Source organism: Zingiber officinale, chromosome 8B (assembly GCF_018446385.1).
Source record: "Zingiber officinale cultivar Zhangliang chromosome 8B, Zo_v1.1, whole genome shotgun sequence".
NCBI lineage: Eukaryota > Viridiplantae > Streptophyta > Magnoliopsida > Zingiberales > Zingiberaceae > Zingiber > Zingiber officinale.
Genome location: NC_056001.1, coordinates 58,270,738 through 58,292,434, shown reverse-complemented (window position 1 = coordinate 58,292,434; position 21,697 = coordinate 58,270,738). Strand labels below are relative to the sequence as shown.

The 21,697-nt window shown below is 35.1% G+C and overlaps 1 protein-coding gene across 3 annotated transcripts; it reads left to right on the top strand.

Moving 5' to 3' along the window:
• The first annotated feature begins 465 nt into the window (after positions 1–465).
• Positions 466–21,329, top strand: LOC122018002 (DNA topoisomerase 3-beta-like). 3 transcript variants are annotated; one of them, XM_042575739.1, is made up of 10 exons: positions 466–586; positions 654–710; positions 3,069–3,172; positions 4,618–4,711; positions 6,758–6,857; positions 7,759–8,002; positions 11,355–11,517; positions 11,589–11,708; positions 13,368–13,447; positions 20,927–21,329. In XM_042575739.1, the coding sequence occupies exons 1-10, from the start codon at positions 566–568 to the stop codon at positions 21,312–21,314; spliced, it is 1,371 nt and encodes a 456-aa protein (XP_042431673.1). In that variant the 5' UTR covers positions 466–565; the 3' UTR covers positions 21,315–21,329. The 3 variants fall into 3 exon arrangements, with proteins under 3 accessions (XP_042431673.1, XP_042431675.1, XP_042431674.1); XM_042575741.1 differs by lacking the exons at positions 13,368–13,447; positions 20,927–21,329 and adding an exon at positions 12,528–13,337; XM_042575740.1 differs by lacking the exon at positions 3,069–3,172 and having other exon boundaries at positions 498–586.
• Positions 21,330–21,697: the final 368 nt, after the last annotated feature.

The following is a 21,697-nucleotide window of genomic DNA, read 5'->3' as shown; positions in this document are numbered from 1 at the left end:
TAGAAAATATACTAGATTTTTTTTAAATGATGTTGAATTTAGAAGGAATTATATTAAAGCACAAAAAACGTGCTCAATTTAATATAAAATATATTCAATTCTAGTATAAAATGCTGATTTAAAAAGGAATTATACTTATGTTTAGACTTTTTGTGCCTAAAAAATTTAAAGAGTAATTAGATAATAATATTTACATGAGGGAATTGAAACAAATAAAATTTTACATACATAGAGTGAAAATAAAACTTTTTATGATTAGAAATTGTATATAAAATTAAAGTTATGATTAAAAATTTTTTCTCTAATTTTACCGTTAGTTATTATATAGTCTATTAAAAATTAAAATGCAAGACATTTTTAATGCGGGGGAGAAGGGTTAAAATGCTAAAAAATGGAATCTAGAACTAAAAGAAGTATTTTGAAAATCAGTAAAAATATCTGTAGGGCAAAACAAAATAGGCTTAAACCCACTCCTTCGGTTCGCCTCCAACGGAACCCTCTCCCAACTGTCGATACGCTTCGTCGATCAAATTCCTCTCCATATATTCGATCCGAATCGCTCCAGATGGCGACCAAAGTTCTAATGGTGAGCACCAATCACTCCTTTCGGTTCCCTTATCGATCGATCTCCATGCCTTTCTCTCCCATGGCAGGTCGCGGAGAAGCCCAGCATTGCACTGCCCATCGCCACGGCACTTTCTGGTGGCCGGGTGAGACTTTGATTACGCCAATGTTCTGCAAATCGTGTTATTTCTTATCCCTTTCATGCTTTCGGTTCTGTTACATCGACTGTAGTTGAAAAGGTAGACTGCTTTGATGCACGTACGTCAGGGAGTTAGAGCTCAGAATCGTGAAAATAGAGTTCTAACTCAGTGTATGCGGGCAAAACAGGACCTGATTTTATCAGGTCAACAAAAGCCGCCAATATCCTGAATTACTCGACAAATTTTAAAGCAAATCTCCCTGCATCATTACAATAGAATTTTAGGATTCATATAAAGCGACGTATTGAAAAAATTGCATAAACAAGCAACATGACTCACCCTAAACATGCTTGATGACATGTTGGTCGAAACGAAGCTAGCATGTAGGCAGCTATAAGTAAACTGACAGCAAAGTTGACAAGGCAGCCACACTAAGAACCTTATCTAAAATTTTCTGGCCTTCCATCTTTTGTTGTAGGATACATAGTGTTTCCCTGCCTGGCACTTTTCTAGCATCATTTTTTAGTTTTTGCCTTCTGTAGAAGCTTTAGTTGTTGGCATCCTTCCTCTTCCAATGAAGGAGCTGATCACCATCACCAGATCATTTAATCCAAGTGTTAAATGCCATACTTCATTGCTGTAAGGATATAGGGTTCAGGTCACATTGTAACAATTACAACTGAGTGGGAGTAACTTGTGGACTCCACAAGCGAATTGCTAGTAAATGATATTGTCTTTATTCTCCTTAATGTATCCTTAATCTTTTCCATTTATTTTCTGAGCATGTATTGAATCAGAGGTTAACTTTAAGTTACCCACTTGAGAATATGTTGATTCTCATGCTGCCCATTTGTGATATCTAGGGTCGAGAGAACTAGTACCTTTTTACTTGAGAATAAGTTGATTCTCATGTTACCTTCTTGTGGTTTATAGGGTTAAGAGAACTAGTACTTTCTTTGTGACCATTCGTGCATTTAGTGTAAAGTTACCACATTTAATTAACAACAAAGGCAACATTAAAACATTGTCATTAACCACAAATGGGCAAAATGGTAACTAAGGCCCCATTTATGTGCATGGAATGAGCGGAGAGGGGAGTGGAGAAATGCACGTAGGCACTCCATACTGTTTTTTACCTTTGTTGTTCGGGCAGCTAGAGGGTGTGGAGAGGGACTCTGCGACAAGATTAGCTGTGCTAAGATTGCCCACCCAAATTGGAGGAAGGAAGAGGGGAAAAACTGAAATGACATATGCCCCTTTTATTTCAATTACATTTTAACTAATAGTATTCATGACGGTCAATTTATTTCTGTTTTGACCCACCGCATCCCTCCCTTTCTAGGACTCCAAACAAATGTATCTGAACAAGATCTCTTCACCTTTCCTTCTCCCTCTGCTCTTCTCTCCGTTCCCTCTAGGTAAATAAAGCCCACGTCACATCTAACATAAAATAAAAAATTGATTTAACTACAATTCTTCATGTGACTAATAGTGCTTGTGAGGCTTATGATTTGCATTTTATTAATGACATGGATAAAGTTATACTAAAAAGAATACCATGCTTAGGCTTCTTTGGGAATTCACTTTTACATAGTGATCAATATTTAAGTTAATTTTGGGCATCATGTATTGTGCTAAGTTAAAGCAGACTGTGCTAGCAAAAATGGAAAATCTTTAACAAAATGCAAATTGCTCATGGATAGTATTTGTTGATTTATGCACTGTCATCGTTTTATTCATCTCTCTTTATATGATGTGATACTTAAAAATTTTAATTAAAGACTGAATAACAACTTGAGCCGAAATGAAGCCTAAATGACATCTAAGATAGAATTGGAAATTGACTTATCTACAATTCTTCATGTGAGTAATAGAGCTTGTGAGGCTGATGATGTTACACTTTGTTAACCAATGGATGATGTTAGAATTACTGAATTACAACTTGAGCCTCTACAATCTCCCTTCTGCTTTGCCTCCTGAAAAGGAGCTTGTCATCTTTTTGCTTAACTTGCTATGCCAAAATGGCCTTGTACCTGATATCAGTTTGATTTCGTCCATGCCTCTTACTCCAGTCATATAATTTCACATGAAATCTGTTGTACCTTTTTTATCTAGGATTGCGGGTCATTTGCACTTCTTGTCAATCTATCATTTTGATATATTATGTTACATCTTCAGCTTTACTTTTTTTTTCTCTTATTTTATAATGTGGTTTTCTATCTGAATGGAGACTATAGTTCTCAGTATTCTCCTTATTTTTTTTTTTAAACTAATAAGGGCTCATCTGTTTCTGTTAGTCGTGTGGTGAGTTATCATTTTACATAATCAAGTACAGAACATGACTCACCTATATGATTGATGTAGTTTTCCACAAGAAGGGGCAGTACTGATGTGCACGAGTTTGATGGAAAGTTTCTTAGCAGCAATGCCCACTACAAAGTGACATCTGTTATTGGACATGTTTTTAGGTTACCGTCTTTTCTTTCATTTTTTTTTTCATATCTTTTCTCCACCCATAAGCTCACATCACATTGCAACTTCATTAATCTTTGGTAAATATGTAAAGTGTTCTATTCATTTCTGTTTCTTAGCATCTCTTTTTAGCATTTGTGTTTTTTTTATGTTGTTTTTCATCTATGTGATTAATGCTCTTTAGTATGAGTCAATTGATTTTATAGTTTACTGCTCCTTTTTCTCCTTTTTCCCTTTTTGGTTTTCTTTAACTTGGAAGCATCTATCTTTACTTCCCCTTGGTTTTATAGAAGTTCTTAGTTGTGAGAATCATACAAGTCACCGTCCGTACCATATTATGATATATTATGATTCCTATGTAAAATGATTTAATTATTACAAATTTGTCATGGCAATTCAGACAAAAAATGAGAAAGAAAATTATATTAGGACTTTCAAATAAACCATTATTTTAAAAATTAAGCCAAAGTCATTATAAAAGAAGAAAGAAATAATGAATATTGTGTTATGTGATAAATGTATAAAGGTTGAAGATAATGATATCTCAAAGACAATAATGACATTGTCATGTCATGTGGAGACAAAGAGGTTATGATACCCAAGGTGGACACTACATCAAAGTCAAACAATGACTTAGGAACAAGTCTTGACACAAAATGACAATGTGGGTGAAACTATGATGGTGACTTAGAAGTATATTATGTCAAAGTCATCTTTTGCTCCTCTCTTCATGGAACATAGTTCTTGCCCACAACTTTCACTTTAGTTGTGGTGATCCTATCAAGACTCTTAGTCAATAGCAAGGGTGGCATCACTGATTTTTTTATGTCAAAAGCATATGAGGGAGAAATTTTGTATTACTCATTTCATTTCAGATCTTAATGGAACGAAATATCAATTTCTTAATGGAATGAAATAACAATAATTTGTACATCGTTAGCAATATAATATATAGACCCATGTATATTTGTTATGAATCAACAATAACACCTATATATATTTGTTATAAACTAGACCTATATATATATATTTTTTAAAAAAATTAATTATTGCAACATCATTATCTTTCCTAGTATGGTATTTTGAAGATTTTGGTATGACAATATCTTTGCAAGATGCTTTTCATGAATCAAGACCTAGCAATTGTACTGCAATCCCAAGTTTCACTTCTAGAAGAATATATAACATATACTAATTATGCTAATTTCAATTTAAGGAAAGAAAGTTGAATCAGCTTTAAGATCATATATAGTTGTTAGAAAAGATTCACTAATTTTGCTTGTTGTAGATTTGTTTGAATTATCATGTTTTGCATGAATAATTAGTGGTGATCATATCTTTGCAATTCTATTTTTAATTTTTATGGCAGTGTTTGTGCTATAATTTTTTATAATGATTCTTATATTACATTTGTAACATTTGCTATGTGCAATGTTTGCAGCATGGATTTTCCATCTTCATATCAGAACTGGGAAGTGACAGATCCATTTGATCTTTTTGAGGCTCCAGTTTTGAAGTCAGAATCAAACCCAAAGGTATACTTTCCTATTCATGCTTTTATTTTATTTCTTCATCACATATAGGTTTAGTAGTTAGGAATAATTTGATATAGTTCTTGGTATATGTTACTGCAAATGAAAATATCTTCGGTTATTTGTACAATCAGTTGTGGAGAATAACTCATTGGTAGTTTAGAAATTTCATTTTTTTGGATGAATAATGAGCCACTGACATATGATCTAATGCAAGAAAACTTTAGAAGTTTCAGGAATTCCTAATATGAAGCTACAGATATTTTCATCTTGCTTATTAATTGCCTTCTTGATTTTCTTCTGAAAAGTGTGGAGTGAGAAATGTTGTTAAGTTTACTAAGAGACAAAATAGGTGGCAAACTTTGTATGCCAGAAAATGTAAATAAAGAGATCCTTTTTATTTGGGGATGAAGGAATGCCATCACTTTAATCGTTTGATAATTAAACAGATTATGTAAGTAGGATTAAGTAATATCTTGTAGACAACTGTTGTATTTGATTGGTTTTAGTTTGAATAACCAATTTGATCGGTTTAAGAATCATCAAATAAATTAAAATGTAATCCCTTGTTTCATGTTATACTAAAAAGACCAATAATATAATTCTACACCATTTGAATTTCAAAAACTGTGTAAATACTAGTAGTGTCATTAGTGAAGTATAATAATGCCTAAATATGAAATTGAAAGGCCACCAATATCTCTATAACACAAATCCAAATATAGTTCTATATTTTTGGAGTGTAAAAAAAAAAAAAGATATATCTCAAATAAATGCCATTAGAATTCTCTACAACACACAACCATATTTTGATCAAAATATGGTTTCATTTTATTTATGAGCATTAGTCCCTAATGACATTTCAAGCATTTCCATATAATTTTCGGAACTGAGATAGTGCAGAATCATATTTTGCCAATAAGTTTAAGCATAATCTTTTATAACATATTATACTAGAAGAGACAAAATATTATTTTAGACTATCCTAGAGTAAAAATTGTGCGCAACTGCTAGTATTAAAACGAAAAGAAAGAAAGTGCAGTGATGATTACATATGGAAACAAAAAAAAAAATGAATGCTCGTATAACACAAAATATTGTGTTAACTAAAACATGGTTATACACTTTCGGAGTGTAAAGATACATAAAAACATTAAGAAATATTCTTCTTGATTTATAATTATGCTTACACAACAAAATGGAGGCCATTAAGAACTGATATGACACACAACCACATTTTGAACAAGTTATGTTTTTAGCGTGAGAATTTTTTAAATAAATTTTAAAGATAATTATTGAAGTATAGGGAAGCTTATAAATAAAAATAGAAGCCAACAGATAAAAAGCATGCTTTGAATAAATACTTTTTTTGGTTACTCAATATATATATATGCATGTGTGTGTGTGCGCGCGCGTCCAGACCCCAACAGATAAAAAGCATGCTTTGAATAAATACTTTTTTTGGTTACTCAATATGTGTGTGTGTGTGGGCGCTATGTTTTTTTTGTTTTGTTTTGTTTTGTTTTTGTTGATAACATAGCCCTTGACCTGATGGCTAGGGGTGTTTTTATCAATTAAGGGGTCATAAGTTTGAATCACACCCATAACCTTTGATTAATTCCTTTCAGCAGTTATTCTTTTAATGAGTCACTGCTGTTTTAGGTTTTCTACTCTGTACTTGTCTCAATGCAGTTACCAAGATTCTTTCTTCAAAACTTTCTATGCTTTTGAATATCCTAAACATGGTTATTATGTTTGCTATTTGCTTCTGATTAACTATCTTCATTAGTGTCTTTGACGTCTCAATATCTCAAACTGAGGATGAAGTTGGACAAATATCAGAGAATCAATCTACTTTTGACAACAATCAAACCATGTTTTTGACAGTATTTTACTGATCTGTGTTTAGCTGAACAAAATTTTGCATGTCATTTCTCAATTTTTGCTGGTCCATCCCTTTATTAAGTTTGTTGGTAGTTAATGCTTGTTACTAAGGTAATAAATTAATAACATGTATGTGGCATGAGTTGGTGACTAAATCTCTCTTAGGCGCACATTAGGAGGCATTTGCATCACGAAGCTCAAGGTTGCACCTACTTGGTACTTTGGTTGGATTGTGACCGTGAAGGTGAAAATATATGCTATGAAGGTAAGCTTTTCATGTAGTTAAGGCTGTAGCTTTTTGCCTTTGTGTATTGGCAGAACTAGTATTCTTAAATTCCTGTAAAGTGCCCTAATAGCTGGAGGAATATGCTGATTGAATTGAGAACTTTTACCATCATGTGGAATTTGCATTTGATTTTTTATTATCTTAGAAAAAGCTTATGAATGGATTCTTTAGAAAAATGTGATTTAGTTACTGATTAGAAATACTAGGAGTGTAACCACAGATATGTATGCATGCATAGATTCTTCATCTATCCTCTTCATACCTGTGTTGGATACCTGACACTCGAACACTAACACTCTAAGCGGACACTTAACATTTCTATTTATCACGTGTAAAAGATTCTTAAAAAAAGTCATGGCAGGCACTGGGATCCATACCCATGTCATATACCTGTATCAAGTTTGATTAATATAGTGTACCATTGAGGCTGCAAACATGATGTGTTGGCATTTCTGGCTAATAGTAGTATTTGCAACTTTTAATTCCTAATTGCAATTGGACTTTAGACCTTGCAGGTCATTTGAACATTTGCAGGCAACAAGATGCTTGCAAATAGAGCTTCTACAAAATATTATTTTCAATTAATCTTTTTGCAAACCCCCAAATAGCCCAAAGTATTTTCGTCAACACTTTCTCTCATGCCAGTTGCATTTCTTAATACTTCTATATTTGTATTTATTATTTATTTTATTTATTTATGATAAAGTTCATGCTCTTAACATATGGCACTATAATTTCTCATAAGGAAGAAAGAAAATAACTTGTCATGACACTAACAAGCGAAGTTTCTTATATTATGACAATTGACATGCAAACTTAGTCAAACCTTTTCCAGACCTTGTCAATATATCACTATGGGTAACTTGAATCTACTCTTCAGTAATTGAATGTACTGGCATCCGTGAAACTGGGCCTGGAAGGAGAATTTACCGTGCTAAATTTTCATCTGTCACTGAGAAGGATATATTTAATGCTATGGAAAACCTTATCCAGCCCAATCAAGATGAGGCTTTAGCTGTAGATGCACGCCAAGAAATAGATTTGAAGGTAGGCGTGGCATTTACTAGATTCCAGACTCGTTATTTTCAAGGAAAGTATGGGAATCTCGATTCAAGAGTTATTTCGTGAGTTCTTAACTCTTCGCTACCTCCATTTTCGATTGATCTGATAATTTATTGGATGATGCTATACTATGTTTGTGTATTTGATTTATTTACCGCCATTTAGTATTTTATATGATTTTGGGCAACGTGAAACATCTTTCAATTAGTAAACTGTTTGATGGTCTAAATCTTTATAAACTATTAGTAATGGTCTTCTTGTTTCTTGCATTTGAGTAATGAACTATTGGGTCTATGTTTGTATTCATATAACCGTGTAGGACTCTTATTGTTCTAATTCTATGATTTAAAAAAATGTTGAACCTGATAACATTGAATCTGGGGTGACCGTCCCAGCCCCATGGAAATTTCCCACCGACCACTACGGTAAATCGGGAAACGCTCAAAGCGGGCGCCCCAGAAGCCCAGCATCTCGTGGTGGTGCGCCCCATAATTCTATGATTTAGCAATTACTATTGGTTGGTGAATTATATCCTATTCAATATGGATTTAGTATTGATCTATCATGGATGAACATTAATGCTATATAGATTGGTACAAAAGTTGTTACGAGTAGGCAGGGATTATTCCTCATGGAGCCCTAGATAGCCTCCATCTACCTATATATGAATATTATTATGAAGAAATCTAGATTTTTACAAATGTAAACCAATTCTAGACCCCTTTTAACAGTTTGGCCAATAAACCTACTATTGATCGTAAGAACTAACAAAGGAGGCGATGATCTAGATTGTACTCTCTTTCATAAAGTGAAAATCAATCTCTATATGCTTTGTCTTCTTGTGGAGAATGAGATTCGAAGCTATATATATTGCAGCTTGAGTATCACGATAAAACTTCATTGACTTCTTAAGAGTCCTAGCTCAGTGCCTCAGTCATTAAATGTTTAATCCAAATGAGCTATATAACTAGAGCCATGACTTTATAGTCTACCTCCACACCTGATCTTGCCATCATTGTTTGATTACCTTTTAAGAGAAAATAATTGGCAATCTATTGGGGAACCTGCCGATTCTAATACCACACAATATGGAGATGATCTTGGGACCTTTCCTTGTATCACCTTTCTGGTAATGTAGGCTTCACAGTTGCTATCTAATGGTCATGACGTGAGTTCACAAATGAGTAGTTAGGTCTATTGACAATGAGATAGGTTAGTTTTCCTAACAACTTCTATATTTTTGTAGATCAATTAATGGCTTTTGCTGTAACTTATCTCACACTACATACAAGAAAGATACCTCTATGGACAAATGAGCAAATGAGGTGACAAGCTGGGATGAATCATTGACAGTGGCCCAGAATAGGTGTAGCCATGATTACTGTTCCCCTTGAACAATGACGGTGGAACTAGAATGTGCTACATGTACAATGGAAGATGGATGATCAGAATGACCCTTACAACCTTGCTGTCAGCCTCCTTGGGGATTTGACATCCTCCTTTTTCTAAAAAAAAAAAGTTCGCCTAATGTATCATCAAATTTGACCAGCCTGAAAGGATGGTTCAAGGAATTGGAGTAATCAGGAACTAGAGATTGTTGAGGAACTAGAAATTGCTGAGGTGGTTGCAAATCAGGTTTTGTTGCCCTCTCATGTTGCTGTTTTACAGGAGTCAGTTGATTTTGATGAGAAAGAACTTGGCACAATAAAATCTAGATGTGCTTTAGGCAAGACAGAACACCCTTAAGTATCCAATTTCAAATGTGGAACTCCAGAAGTTATTGAAGCATGCTGTGCTATACTGATTCCGGTTCAACTGGAGAACAATGTCCAGAATCGGGAGCTGCCCAATCTGAGAGAATTGCAGCAATAGACAAAACTAAAGTCAGTGTACACCTCATCCACAAATGCAAGAGGAATCAAAGGCAGAAGAAGCATGATGCATGGATGTGTCACGCGCAGAAGAGCTACGGGTGAACTCCATCGCGCAGGAGGACGATAGGGTACACACACCGGCAATTGGAAATCCCACATAGAGATGGTCAATAGCTGAAGAGGGCTTCCTCCACACAGGGAACTTCATTGCTGGAGCATGTGCAGATAAGATGTTGTACTGATCTATGCATGCGTGTAAAGTGACAGAGACACGGGAGCTAGTAACTTGACAAGTAAAGGGCAATCATTTCTCGTGGAACCCTAGATAGACCACCACTATATTACACATTTACAAAGGGTCCAATTAGTTTATAATAAAAATGTCATATACTATATCGTGTCATCCCTATCATGTCTAAGTGTCTTAACTAGGTAGTGCAGTGTTCCCTTATTCACCATCTGTGGAACCAATCTTCACACAATAGGATCGAATCTTTAACTCCCTTAAGGATTCTTGAATTTGCAACAGTTTACTGCACAACATGTGTGCACTATTGAACCACACTATATTTGAAATAAACATATCCCCTGCCTAGCGCCAGATATACACAAGCTCGATGAAGAACATTCGTGTATTAATGCAAATAGAAATGTCATGACACTACAGTTGATCAAGGTATGCCTCTAATAGCTCTGGTATGGGGAGAGAATGATATTTGATGTGATGAAATTCCCCTGGGCACTAGATCAAAATAAGACTACTCTCTGGGCTCTCAGGGAAAAGGTTTTAGGCTATGCTGAACTTGAATTCTTGGAAATAGTTACTGGAACTTTTCTAATTGGATAGGCTGGATGCCTAGCTTCCAGTCAAACATGATGAATTTGTTGAATTCCCTAACTATCAAGATGGGATCACGCTAAAATATGTCTATTTCTTGAACCTTAACTGGATGTAATCACCTAAATTTCCTTCTGTGGGTTTCTGGTGTTGCCATAGTAAATGCTTTCCTTTCAGAACTTTTGGAGTCTGTGAACATCAGTGTATCATGTGAAATTGGGCTCTGACATATTTGCTGCACAAGAAGAATTCCATAGTCTATTTCTGCAGGTTGTGGCTAGACAATGTGTCACTAACTGAAATAATTCTGCTTGTTGCAGTTATGGCTGGATGCTTGAACTATTTGTCGCAGCTAAATTTGCGTGCTATGGCATTTCTTTTGTATGACAATGTCAGCCCTTTCACCTATAGATGAACGTCAAACTTGATCTTTGTTGATGAATATTTTCTATAATGTCTCATAGAAGTTACCTTGTAGGGTCGTACTAAGCATTTCCCAGCATGTGGCATTTCTTACATTTCTATGACTAATTTTGGTATTTTTCTGAGGCTCATAATTCTTGCCAAGTTCTTAACAGCTTAATTTTCAAGTCATGGTCATCTTTTTCTCTCTGGTGGTGTGTGTAATCTTGCTTTCAGCTCAAGATAGTCATTATTACATTGACATTTGGTGCTCTTAACCTTTATTTTTGTATGTTTCAGGTATGGGCCTTGTCAAACCCCTACTCTTGGGTTTTGTGTGCAACGGTTTATGCAAATTACCACATTCAAACCAGAAAAGTTCTGGTCCATAAATCCTTATATAATTAAAGACGGCTATGAACTGCTGCTGGATTGGGAGCGTAATAAAGTTTTTGATTTTGATGTGAGACTCATGGTTCTCTTATTTCCGAGCACAAGCAATTGGCTTCAGCAGTAACATTCTTTCTTTTGCAGATTGCTGTGATGTTCCAGAAGTTGGTAGCTAATGATGGTAACCTGAAAGTAATTGATATTTCTACAAAGGAAGAGTGCAAACCTCGCCCTTGTGGGCTTAATACAGTTGGCATGTTGAAGGTAATGGGTGTCCTTAATGTTTTTCTCCTTAAACCAAGATGATCAATTTTGCCAAATTTGTATATTTTTTGTCATGGACTTAGAAATACAAATTTAACTGGATGAAACATTGTTAATGCTTAACATTGTTTTTTGTCATCGTTCCTCCTATGATCTTTAGTAAAAATAAAATGTCATACAAACTATTATGTCGTTTCTGGTTTTGTCAAACTGAGCAAGCATCTCCACAATCATGCATCTTATGCTTCTTCTTTGTCTCTTAAAAATAGGCAAATATCCTAATGAAATCTTGTTCAAGAAAACTAACTTATTTCCTGTGAAAATGCAGCTTAGTCATGATCTGTTTGGGGTCATCCCTTCCAAGTTTAGGTGTTGCACACATGGGGGATCTTAAAATAAGCAACTTGCACGTCTCTAACCAGAATCTCTGACAAGAAGTGCAATTAAATAGTCATTCCTGAAATTGGAGACAAACTAAACAGTGAACACACATGAGCAAGTATGTATATATTAAAACTATGAACGTAGTTATAGAAAGGCCTAACATGGGATATATCAATCAATGATAGCAATATTGCATCATAATCATCAACATGAATGCAACAACTAAACTACCAATAAATTCAACAACACAATGCTGCAAAAATCTCCCCCATTAGAAAGGACCACAACAATGTCAAAAATCTTGCAACTATCATTTATCAGTTCATGGTGACTGCAAAGTAACAATCAACCATATAGGTATACTGCACCAAACCTACAGTGTAATTACTAACTCTCAACTCTCAAGTGCTCAGACATATATTGCTAATTATGTAGGTACCTGCATCCGCATGTGGATACTGAACAACAATCAACATGAGACTGCTATACATTTAATATCAATCAATGATTGTCAGTTTGGACCTGTGAATGTACCTTCTTCACTCAAAACTGTAATAGAGATCAGAGCAATGCCACTTCTTCTTAAATGTGCTGACTAGAACATCTCTCACGCACTGACTCACATCCATCATAATTGGTGCAGACATCCTGTGGTTTCTAGCAGAATGTTTCTATCTCAAGATAAGAAGGCTTTTCTTGAAATCTGGAATCAAAATAGATATTTGTCCATACCTTTTGCATCCATAGAAGAACCTTATGAAATGATAATATATGAAAGCCTTCCAGTTGTGCTACGCAGAACCATAAGTCCTATGATTATCTTTTATATGTTAGGTTTAAATTGATTCCTCATCGGTATGTAATACACATTAAATGTACAACAAACTGGTAAATCTGTACTAATTTGGGCCAGCTGCACAGGCTGTTGTATGCACATAACTTTCATCAATTCACCCATAATAAACAAATGCCTTAAAAATGTAATTAATTAGTGCTATTTTCACATTCTTAGTCTGAGTTTCGGAACATTTTAATTGTCTTATATTATACATAACCTAAAATTGGACAACAACAATCTGAAAATTTTAATCGTATCAACGTTCAAGTCATTTCTATTCAGCATTTTTTTGTTAGCATCTAATTTGATATTGCTTTACTCTGCTCTTGTTATCAAATGTCAATTTAAATTCTAATCACTGGCGACATTGAGATCGTACATTGGTTATGATAATGTTGAACAAATTGAATACAAGGACTGTTTTGTTTTCTTGCCAGGTTGCTTCAAGTTCACTGGGGTTTGGGCCACAAATGGCCATGCAGCTGGCAGAGCGGTTGTATACTCAAGGCTTTATAAGGTCTTAGGTGCAGTTTGCTGTAATATATAAATGAACATAATTAGAAAAGTTCTAAAAAATATATGAATAGGAATGGGTACCCCATATGACTTATACTTCCATTACTGTGTATCTATATGTATCATGAATTGCATTTAAAAACATATCATTAAATAATTACTATAAACTTGATCAATCAAAATTTGAAAATAATTCATTAAATTACTTTTGAATTGTCATGAACAATAAATGCAAATATGCAATTCTAAGTTTCTAACACATTAATAGGCAAAAACTGAATTTCTTATGCAAAGATCTTTAAAATGATGTGAATAGTTGATAATTTTTCTTCGGCAAATCAGGTAATTTTTCAAAATACCCAAATCACGTACCCAATACCATTTTTTCCCTTGTTTCTGTTCCTATCGATTGCTACAATATAGCCATCGATTCGGGATACTGTTTATCAGTGCAATAAATTCCCTAATCGGTTGCTACAATTTAGCAATTGATTAAAAAAACTCATTTTGCGTTTAAAAAATCATTGCTTTCAATATAGTGGGTCAAATTGATATTTGAGGGCATTAATATAATCAGGAGAATTAGACGAACACATAAGATTTGGTTCCATCATTTCGAGCTCTTTAAGTCCATCAGTTGGTTTTGACCCTCAAACATCAATTTGACCCACATATTGAGAGCAATGATTTTTTAAATATGAATTGATGCTCTTAATATATTGTGTCAAATTGATGTTTGAGGGCATGGATATAATCAAGAGAACTAGATGAATACATAAGATCTGATTCCATATCATTCTGAGCTCTCTAGATCCATCAGTCGATTTTGGCTTGAATTTGGCCGAAATCGATTGATGGACTTAGAGAGTTCAGAATGACATGGAACCAAGTCTTATGTGTTTTTCTAGTCCTCCTAATTATATTCATACCCTCAAACATTAATTTGGCACATTATATTGAGAGCAGTGATTTTTAAACACGAATCAAATTTTTTAATCATTAAAATACTGTAGCAATCATTTAAAATTATTCTGATTTGGCCAAAATCGGCTGATGGACTTAGAGAGCACGGAATGACATAGAACCAATTTCTATGTGTTCGTCTCGATTTGTATTAAAAAAATCACTGCTCTGTATAGTGCATCAAATTGATGTTTGAGGACATAGATATAATCAGGAAAATTAGACGAACACATAGGACCGGATTTTATGTCATTCCAAGCTTTTGAGGTCCATTAGCTGGGTTCGGTCAAAATTGACTGATGGACCTAGAGAGCTTAGAATGACAAGAAACTAGATCCTATGTGTTCATTTAGTTTTCATTATATCGAGAGGAGTGATTTTTTGAACATACAACGGATTTTTTAGGACTTTACCGCGTTGATGAATACTACCCGAATTTATTGCTACACTGTAGCAATTGATTGGGAACAGTGGGCAAAAATGGTATTAGATATGTGATTTGGTAATTTTGAAATTAGGATACGTGATTTGGGTATTTTGGTAACTTACCTATGTTGTTCGGTAATTTGTCAATTTTTCTTTCAGAACACGTAAGCAGTAAATATCAAACTTAGTCTTTTCATCAATAATAATCTGTGTTTCAGTATTATAAAGTAAAAGTGATGAAATTTCTTAGTTAATGTCTCCAAACCGTATTCTACATTTACCTCTTTTTTGTTTTCAGACTTTAAATAACTAGTACTTTACACTTTCTGCTTCTTTGTTCAATCAATGATCTTTTTCCCTTATGTATATATTTGTAAACTTATTGTTTCACATATTAAACAAGAGTTAGATGCATCATCTATATCTTTGTCATGTGCAGTCTGTTCCTTCCCTTTGTATGTGTAATATAAAATGGGAACCCAATCCAAGTCATAAATCTTAGATAGAATTAATTATGTCTAAAGGTTATAAATATATCCACTTGAAAGAGATGACTTGAGGGCATAATGATCTCTCCTAGTGAGATTGCATTTATAATAATTTACAACATAATTACAGCTCAATGATTTACAGCAATTAAGAATAATTAAAGCTAATTAAAGCTAATTAATGCTAATTAAAGCTTGCTAAAAATAATCAAGACAGCTAGCTAGCATAATTTACACCTCAGAGCTTTCCTAAATAATCTATATTCTCGACACTCCCCCTCAAGCTGGTTTAAAGATATCTTTCATACCCAGCTTGCTTACTAAACATTCAAACTGTCTCTTGTGTAGTCCTTTTGTAAGTAGATCAGCAACTTGTTCAATGGTGGGAATATTGTCCACACTAATCACATGATTGTTTATTTTTTCTTTGATGAAGTGCTTGTCGACTTCCACATGCTTTGTGCGATCATGAAGTACTGGATTGTGTGCAATTGAAATTGTTGCTCTGTTGTCACAGTGCATCTTTATTGGCGCCAACTCTGATATCTTCAATTCCAATAATAGTCTCTTGATCCACAAAACTTCACATATTCCATGAGCTAAGGCTCTAAACTCAGCCTCTGCGCTGCTTCGAGCTACCACATTTTATTTCTTGCTACGCCAAGTGACCAAATTACCACCCACAAACGAGCAATATCCCGAAGTAGACCTTCTATCAGTTAGACTTCCTGCCCAGTCAGCGTCAGTGTAAGCTTCAACTTGTAGATGCCCCCGGGTTTTAAACAGAAGTCCTTTACCGGGTGTTCTCTTTAGATACCTTAGGATCCGATACACAGCATCGAAGTGTTCAGACCCAGGCGAGTGCATGAATTAGCTAACTACACTTACTGGAAATGCTATATCAGGCCGAGTGTGTGATAGATAAATCAGTCTCCCGACAAGTCTTTGATAGCGCTCCCTTTCCTTTACTGATTCTGTCGCTGCTGGTTGTAGTTTGACGTAAGGCTCCATAGGCGTCTCAGCTGGCTTACATCCCAGCATACCAGTTTCGGTTAGCAAGTCAAGGACATATTTTTGTTGGTTGACAAAAATACCTTCTTTGGACCTTGCAAACTCCATGCCAAGAAAGTATTTTAACACTCCCAAGTCCTTGATTTCAAATTCTTTTGCAAGCTTTCCTTTAAGTTCTTCAAGTTCCTTGTAGTCACTCCCTGTTAGTATAATATCATCAACATATACAATAAGCACAGCTGTTTTACCTTCCTTTGAGTGTTTGTAAAACATGGTGTGATCAGCTTGACTTTGAACATAACCAAGTCGCTTCACAGCTTTGCCAAAGCGTTCAAACCATGCCCTTGGGGATTGCTTTAGACCATACAAGGCCTTCTTCAGTTTACACACCTTTTCGACTCCGAACTTTCTTTCAAAACCTGGAGGGAGACTCATAAGTACTTCTTCATCTAGATCTCCATTTAGGAAGGCATTTTTAACATCCAGCTGATATAAGGGTCATTTGAGATTGACCGCAAGTGACAGAAGAACTCGAATTGAGTTAATTTTTGCGACAGGAGCAAATGTTTCCTGGTAATCTATTCCATATGTCTGCGTAAAGCCTTTTGCTACAAGTCTTGCCTTATATCTCTCTACACTCCCATCTGGTTTACTCTTTATAGTGAAGAGCCATCTGCACCCTACTATCTTTTGATCCTTAGGTGCTTCAACAATTTCCCAAGTACCATTTTTCTGTAAGGCATTCATTTCTTCAAACACTGCTAATCTCCAATCCTTGTCCTCCAGTGCTTCCTGAATGTTTCTAGGTACAACAAGTTTTGAAATATTAATAGTAAATGCCTTATGTGATTCGGATAAATGGTCATGGGTTATGTATCTGGCAATGGGATGTTTGGTACAGGTTCGGGTACCTTTTCGAAAAGCAATGGGGAGGTCAAGGTTGTCAGGGTCATTTTCTTGCGGAACAATTGAGGTTGGACTAGTAGACTCAAGAATAATAGGTAAAGTGGAGTTTTCATGTGAGTTAGGGGAAAAAGAGGTACCTGGAGTATTCAGTGTTCCTTCGCCCGGGGCTTCCAATGAGGCTTGTGCTGGAATGGTTAATTCATCTCTACTTCTTCCAAGGACATTTCTCCTAGAATAAACCAAAGGTTCAAGGATATTTTGGTTTTTTTCCATTCGAAGTATTTCCTTTTCTGATAGACCAATTTCATGGTTGACAATTATGGGTTCGGACTCCACATTATTTTCATTTTGAGATTTTTGAGGTTGGTCAATAACCAAATTTGGAAGAGTTCTAGTTATCTCCCAAAAATTTGGTTCCCTTAGATTCTCCCCCTGAATCAAATTTTTGATAAAATATGGTTTGGTTTCCATGAAAGTGGCATCCATTGTTACAAAGAATCGTTTTTTTAGAGGACAAAAAAATTTGTAGCCTTTCCGATTTGCAGCATAGCCTATAAAAACACATTTTTCTGCCCTAGGATCTAATTTTGACCGTGATCTCTTAGGTATGTGTACATAAGCGGTGCAACCAAATACTTTAAGGGGTAAATCAGAATTGATGCGAGATTCAGGGAAGTATTTTTTCAGACATTGCAACGGCGTGATGTAGTTTAAAACTCTAGTAGGCATCCTATTAATTAAATAAGTTGTTGTTAGAATTGCATCTCCCCACAAGTATTTTGGAATATTCATGTAAAACATTATGGCCCTAGCAACTTCAAGTAAGTGCCTATTTTTTCTTTCAGAGACTCTATTTTGTTCTGGAGTATCAGGACAGGTTGATTGATGTAAAATGCCTTTTGTCCTCAAAAAAATTTCTACAGATTGATTGAAATATTCTATACCATTATCTATTCTCAAAATACTTATTTTTGTTTGAAATTGGTTTTCAATCAAATTGTAGAATTCTTTAAAAATTTTCTCAACCTCATTCTTGTTTCTCATTAAAAATACCCAACAGATTCGAGTATGGTCATCGGTAAAGCTTACAAACCATTTTTGTCCGGATGATGTAGTTACCTTTGAGGGTCCCCACACATCACTGTGGAATAAGTAAAAAGGTTTTGATTCAAGGTAAGGTCTAGAGACATATGTTTTACGAGGACTTTTTGCAAGAATACAACTTTCGCATTGAAAATCTAAGGGGTTCATATTTTTAAACAAATCAGGGAATAAATGTTTCATATATGAAAAACTAGGGTGACCTAAACGGCAATGCCAAACCATTATTTGATCATAAACAGAAAGAGAACTAATACTACTAAGTCCTTGCACAATTTCCTTACTAGGTAAAATGTCCTCAAAGTAGTAAAGACCATTCACCATTTTAGCACTGCCAATCGTCTTCCCCGAGCTCCGGTCCTGAAAGATACAATGAGAGTCACAAAAAACTACACGACAATTAGAGTCTTTGGATAATTTACTGACTGAAAGAAGATTGCATGTAAGTTTAGGTACATAGAGAACAGACTTAAGATCTATATTCTTAGAAATTTGGACTGAACCTTTTCCGGCAATAGGTGAAAAACTTCCATCTGCAATCTTAACCTTTTTATTTTTAGGACAGGGTGAGTATAATTTTAACAATTTCAAGGAATTGGTCATATGATCAGATGCTCCAGAATCAATTATCCATGGAGCAGAAATTCCGAAACCACATGGAAAGACAATTATTTCGTTACCTGTATGCGCCACAGAAACATTAGGAGTACTGGATGATGGGTTTGAAGTTAACAGTGCTAGAAGTTGCTCCAGATGCTCTTTTGTGATGGTGCTGGCAGTAGTCATTGCCTCATTCGCAGTGGGAAAGATACGTCCATTTTTCTCACCTGATTTGCTTTTAAAGTTGGCAGGTTTGCCATGAATTTTCCAGCAGGTTTCTCGGGTGTGACGTGGCTTGTTGCAAAAGTCGCACCACAGAACTGACTTTTCTTCTGGTTTACGTAGATTGGCAGTGCCTCTGCCTATGTTTGAGCCTGTAGAGGTAAGGGCTGAACCTTCAATGATAGTCGTAGGTCCTTTTTTGCCAAGCATAACATTCCTTCGGCTCTCCTCCCTTCTAACTTCGGAGAAGACTTCACCGAGGGATGGTAGTGGTCTCCTACCAATGATTCTTCCTCTTACCTCATCGAACTCAACATTGAGGCCAGCCAAAAATTTGAAGATACGACTGTCTTCCACTGTTTTCTTGTGGTACTGTCCATCTTCAACATTCTTCCACTCATATGCATCAAAAAGATCAAGGTCCTGTCAGATCCTCTTCAAGGAGTTGAAATACTTGGTGACCGGTTCTTCTCCTTGCCGCAATTCACCAAGTTTGAGAGTCAACTCAAAGATTTGGGACTGATTTCCCAAATCAGAGTACATCTGATTTATGTTTTCCCATAATTCATATGCCGTAGGGAAACACATATAATTTGCGCCAATCTCCTCTTCCATGGAATTTTCGGCATCCCATGTAGCATACATTGGGTCTTTTTCCGATGGAGTTTTCTTTTCACCCGTTAAATAGCCCATCATTCCTCGGCCCCGAATATACATCTTCACTGATTGCGACCATCGTAAGAAGTTGTCGCCGTTCAGCTTGATGGTGGTTATCTGGGCGGGATGTGAGGAGGACAGAGGAATGGTGGTGGATTCGCTGGAGTGTTCAGACATAACTTTGGCTTAAGAAATTTCTGGACAGGGAAGGATGGCTCTGATACCAACTTGAAAGAGATGACTTGAGGGCATAATGATCTCTCCTAGTGAGATTGTATTTATAATAATTTACAACATAATTACAGCTCAATGATTTACAGCAATTAAGAATAATTAAAGCTAATTAATGCTAATTAAAGCTTGCTAAAAATAATCAAGACAGCTAGCTAGCATAATTTACACCTCAGAGCTTTCCTAAATAATCTATATTCTCGACAACATTTACCTCTTTTTTGTTTTCAGACTTTAAATAACTAGTACTTTACACTTTCTGCTTCTTTGTTCAATCAATGATCTTTTTCCCTTATGTATATATTTGTAAACTTATTGTTTCACATATTAAACAAGAGTTAGATGCATCATCTATATCTTTGTCATGTGCAGTCTGTTCCTTCCCTTTGTATGTGTAATATAAAATGGGAACCCAATCCAAGTCATAAATCTTAGATAGAATTAATTATGTCTAAAGGTTATAAATATATCCCTATTTAGATGGCAAATAATATAAGTTTAAATGATATGTTTTTAACTCCTATTACCAGTGGTTAACTAAGACGCCCTTAAGGGCAACATATTTCTGAAATAATACACAATAGGAAACTTGTCCAGATGTTAAGGCAAGCCACTGTTTTGATGCTTGTTTAGTTCTGAATTATGTGAAAAAGATAAAAGATCAAGTAAAACACAGTATTACCGTGCTCTTACTTGCATATTCATCTTGGCTTCATGTAGGTCATAATAGTATACAAGTTATTCACATTTGTTAGTCATTGTCAAAGGATAGAGACCTGGAGATAAATACACATGACTAAAACAATTTTATAGTTGATGTTCTTGTTGGTTAATAGTGGTATCTTTTTATTTATCTTTCTCTTATTTATGACCAGTTACCCTCGCACAGAGAGCACTGCATACCCCTCATCATTTGATTTCAGAACTGCACTTAGTGCCCAACTAAATAATCCTATATGGGGCAAGGGTGTTCAGATGCTACTTGCTGATGGTTATCATAAGCCTCGGACAGGATCTGATGCAGGTGATCATCCTCCCATTACACCAATGCGGTTAGCAACAGAAGAGATGTTGGGAAGTGATTCATGGAGACTTTACCAATATGTCTGCCAGCATTTTATTGGTTCTGTTAGTTCGGATTGCAAATACTCAAGGTTATTAACCTGTCAATTTTGCAGGCGAATCATTTGTCTGCATGCATTTAAATGTCTGCAGCATATGGATTTTGTGAATTATTGTCCTTTCATTTGTGAAAGTAGATGAAGAACTTATTGGGGTCATACTTGTTTATACTATTTCAAGCTTTTTTCTGTGTCTTTTCATTGGTTTCTCATGGTCTAATAACCTCAAACCATCAATAATTTCTCTTTTTTGAGGGAGCTGGGTGGATAATAAGAATTCAACAAAAATCTAAAATGAAAATATGGTAAGACACAAGAAAAGAAAATTGTTTGAAGAGAAGTTGTACTATATAATCTGACTACTGAGTAAAGATAGAAGGAAAAAAAACAAAAAGAAGAAACTTAAGATTAGAGTCATAGGATATTTCGATCACTTAAAATTTGCAGATTAGTTTGAATTGTGAATTACCCTTTATAGAACCTTTATCCTGTAACTTTCACATTACTATCGAGAGGTTCAAGATC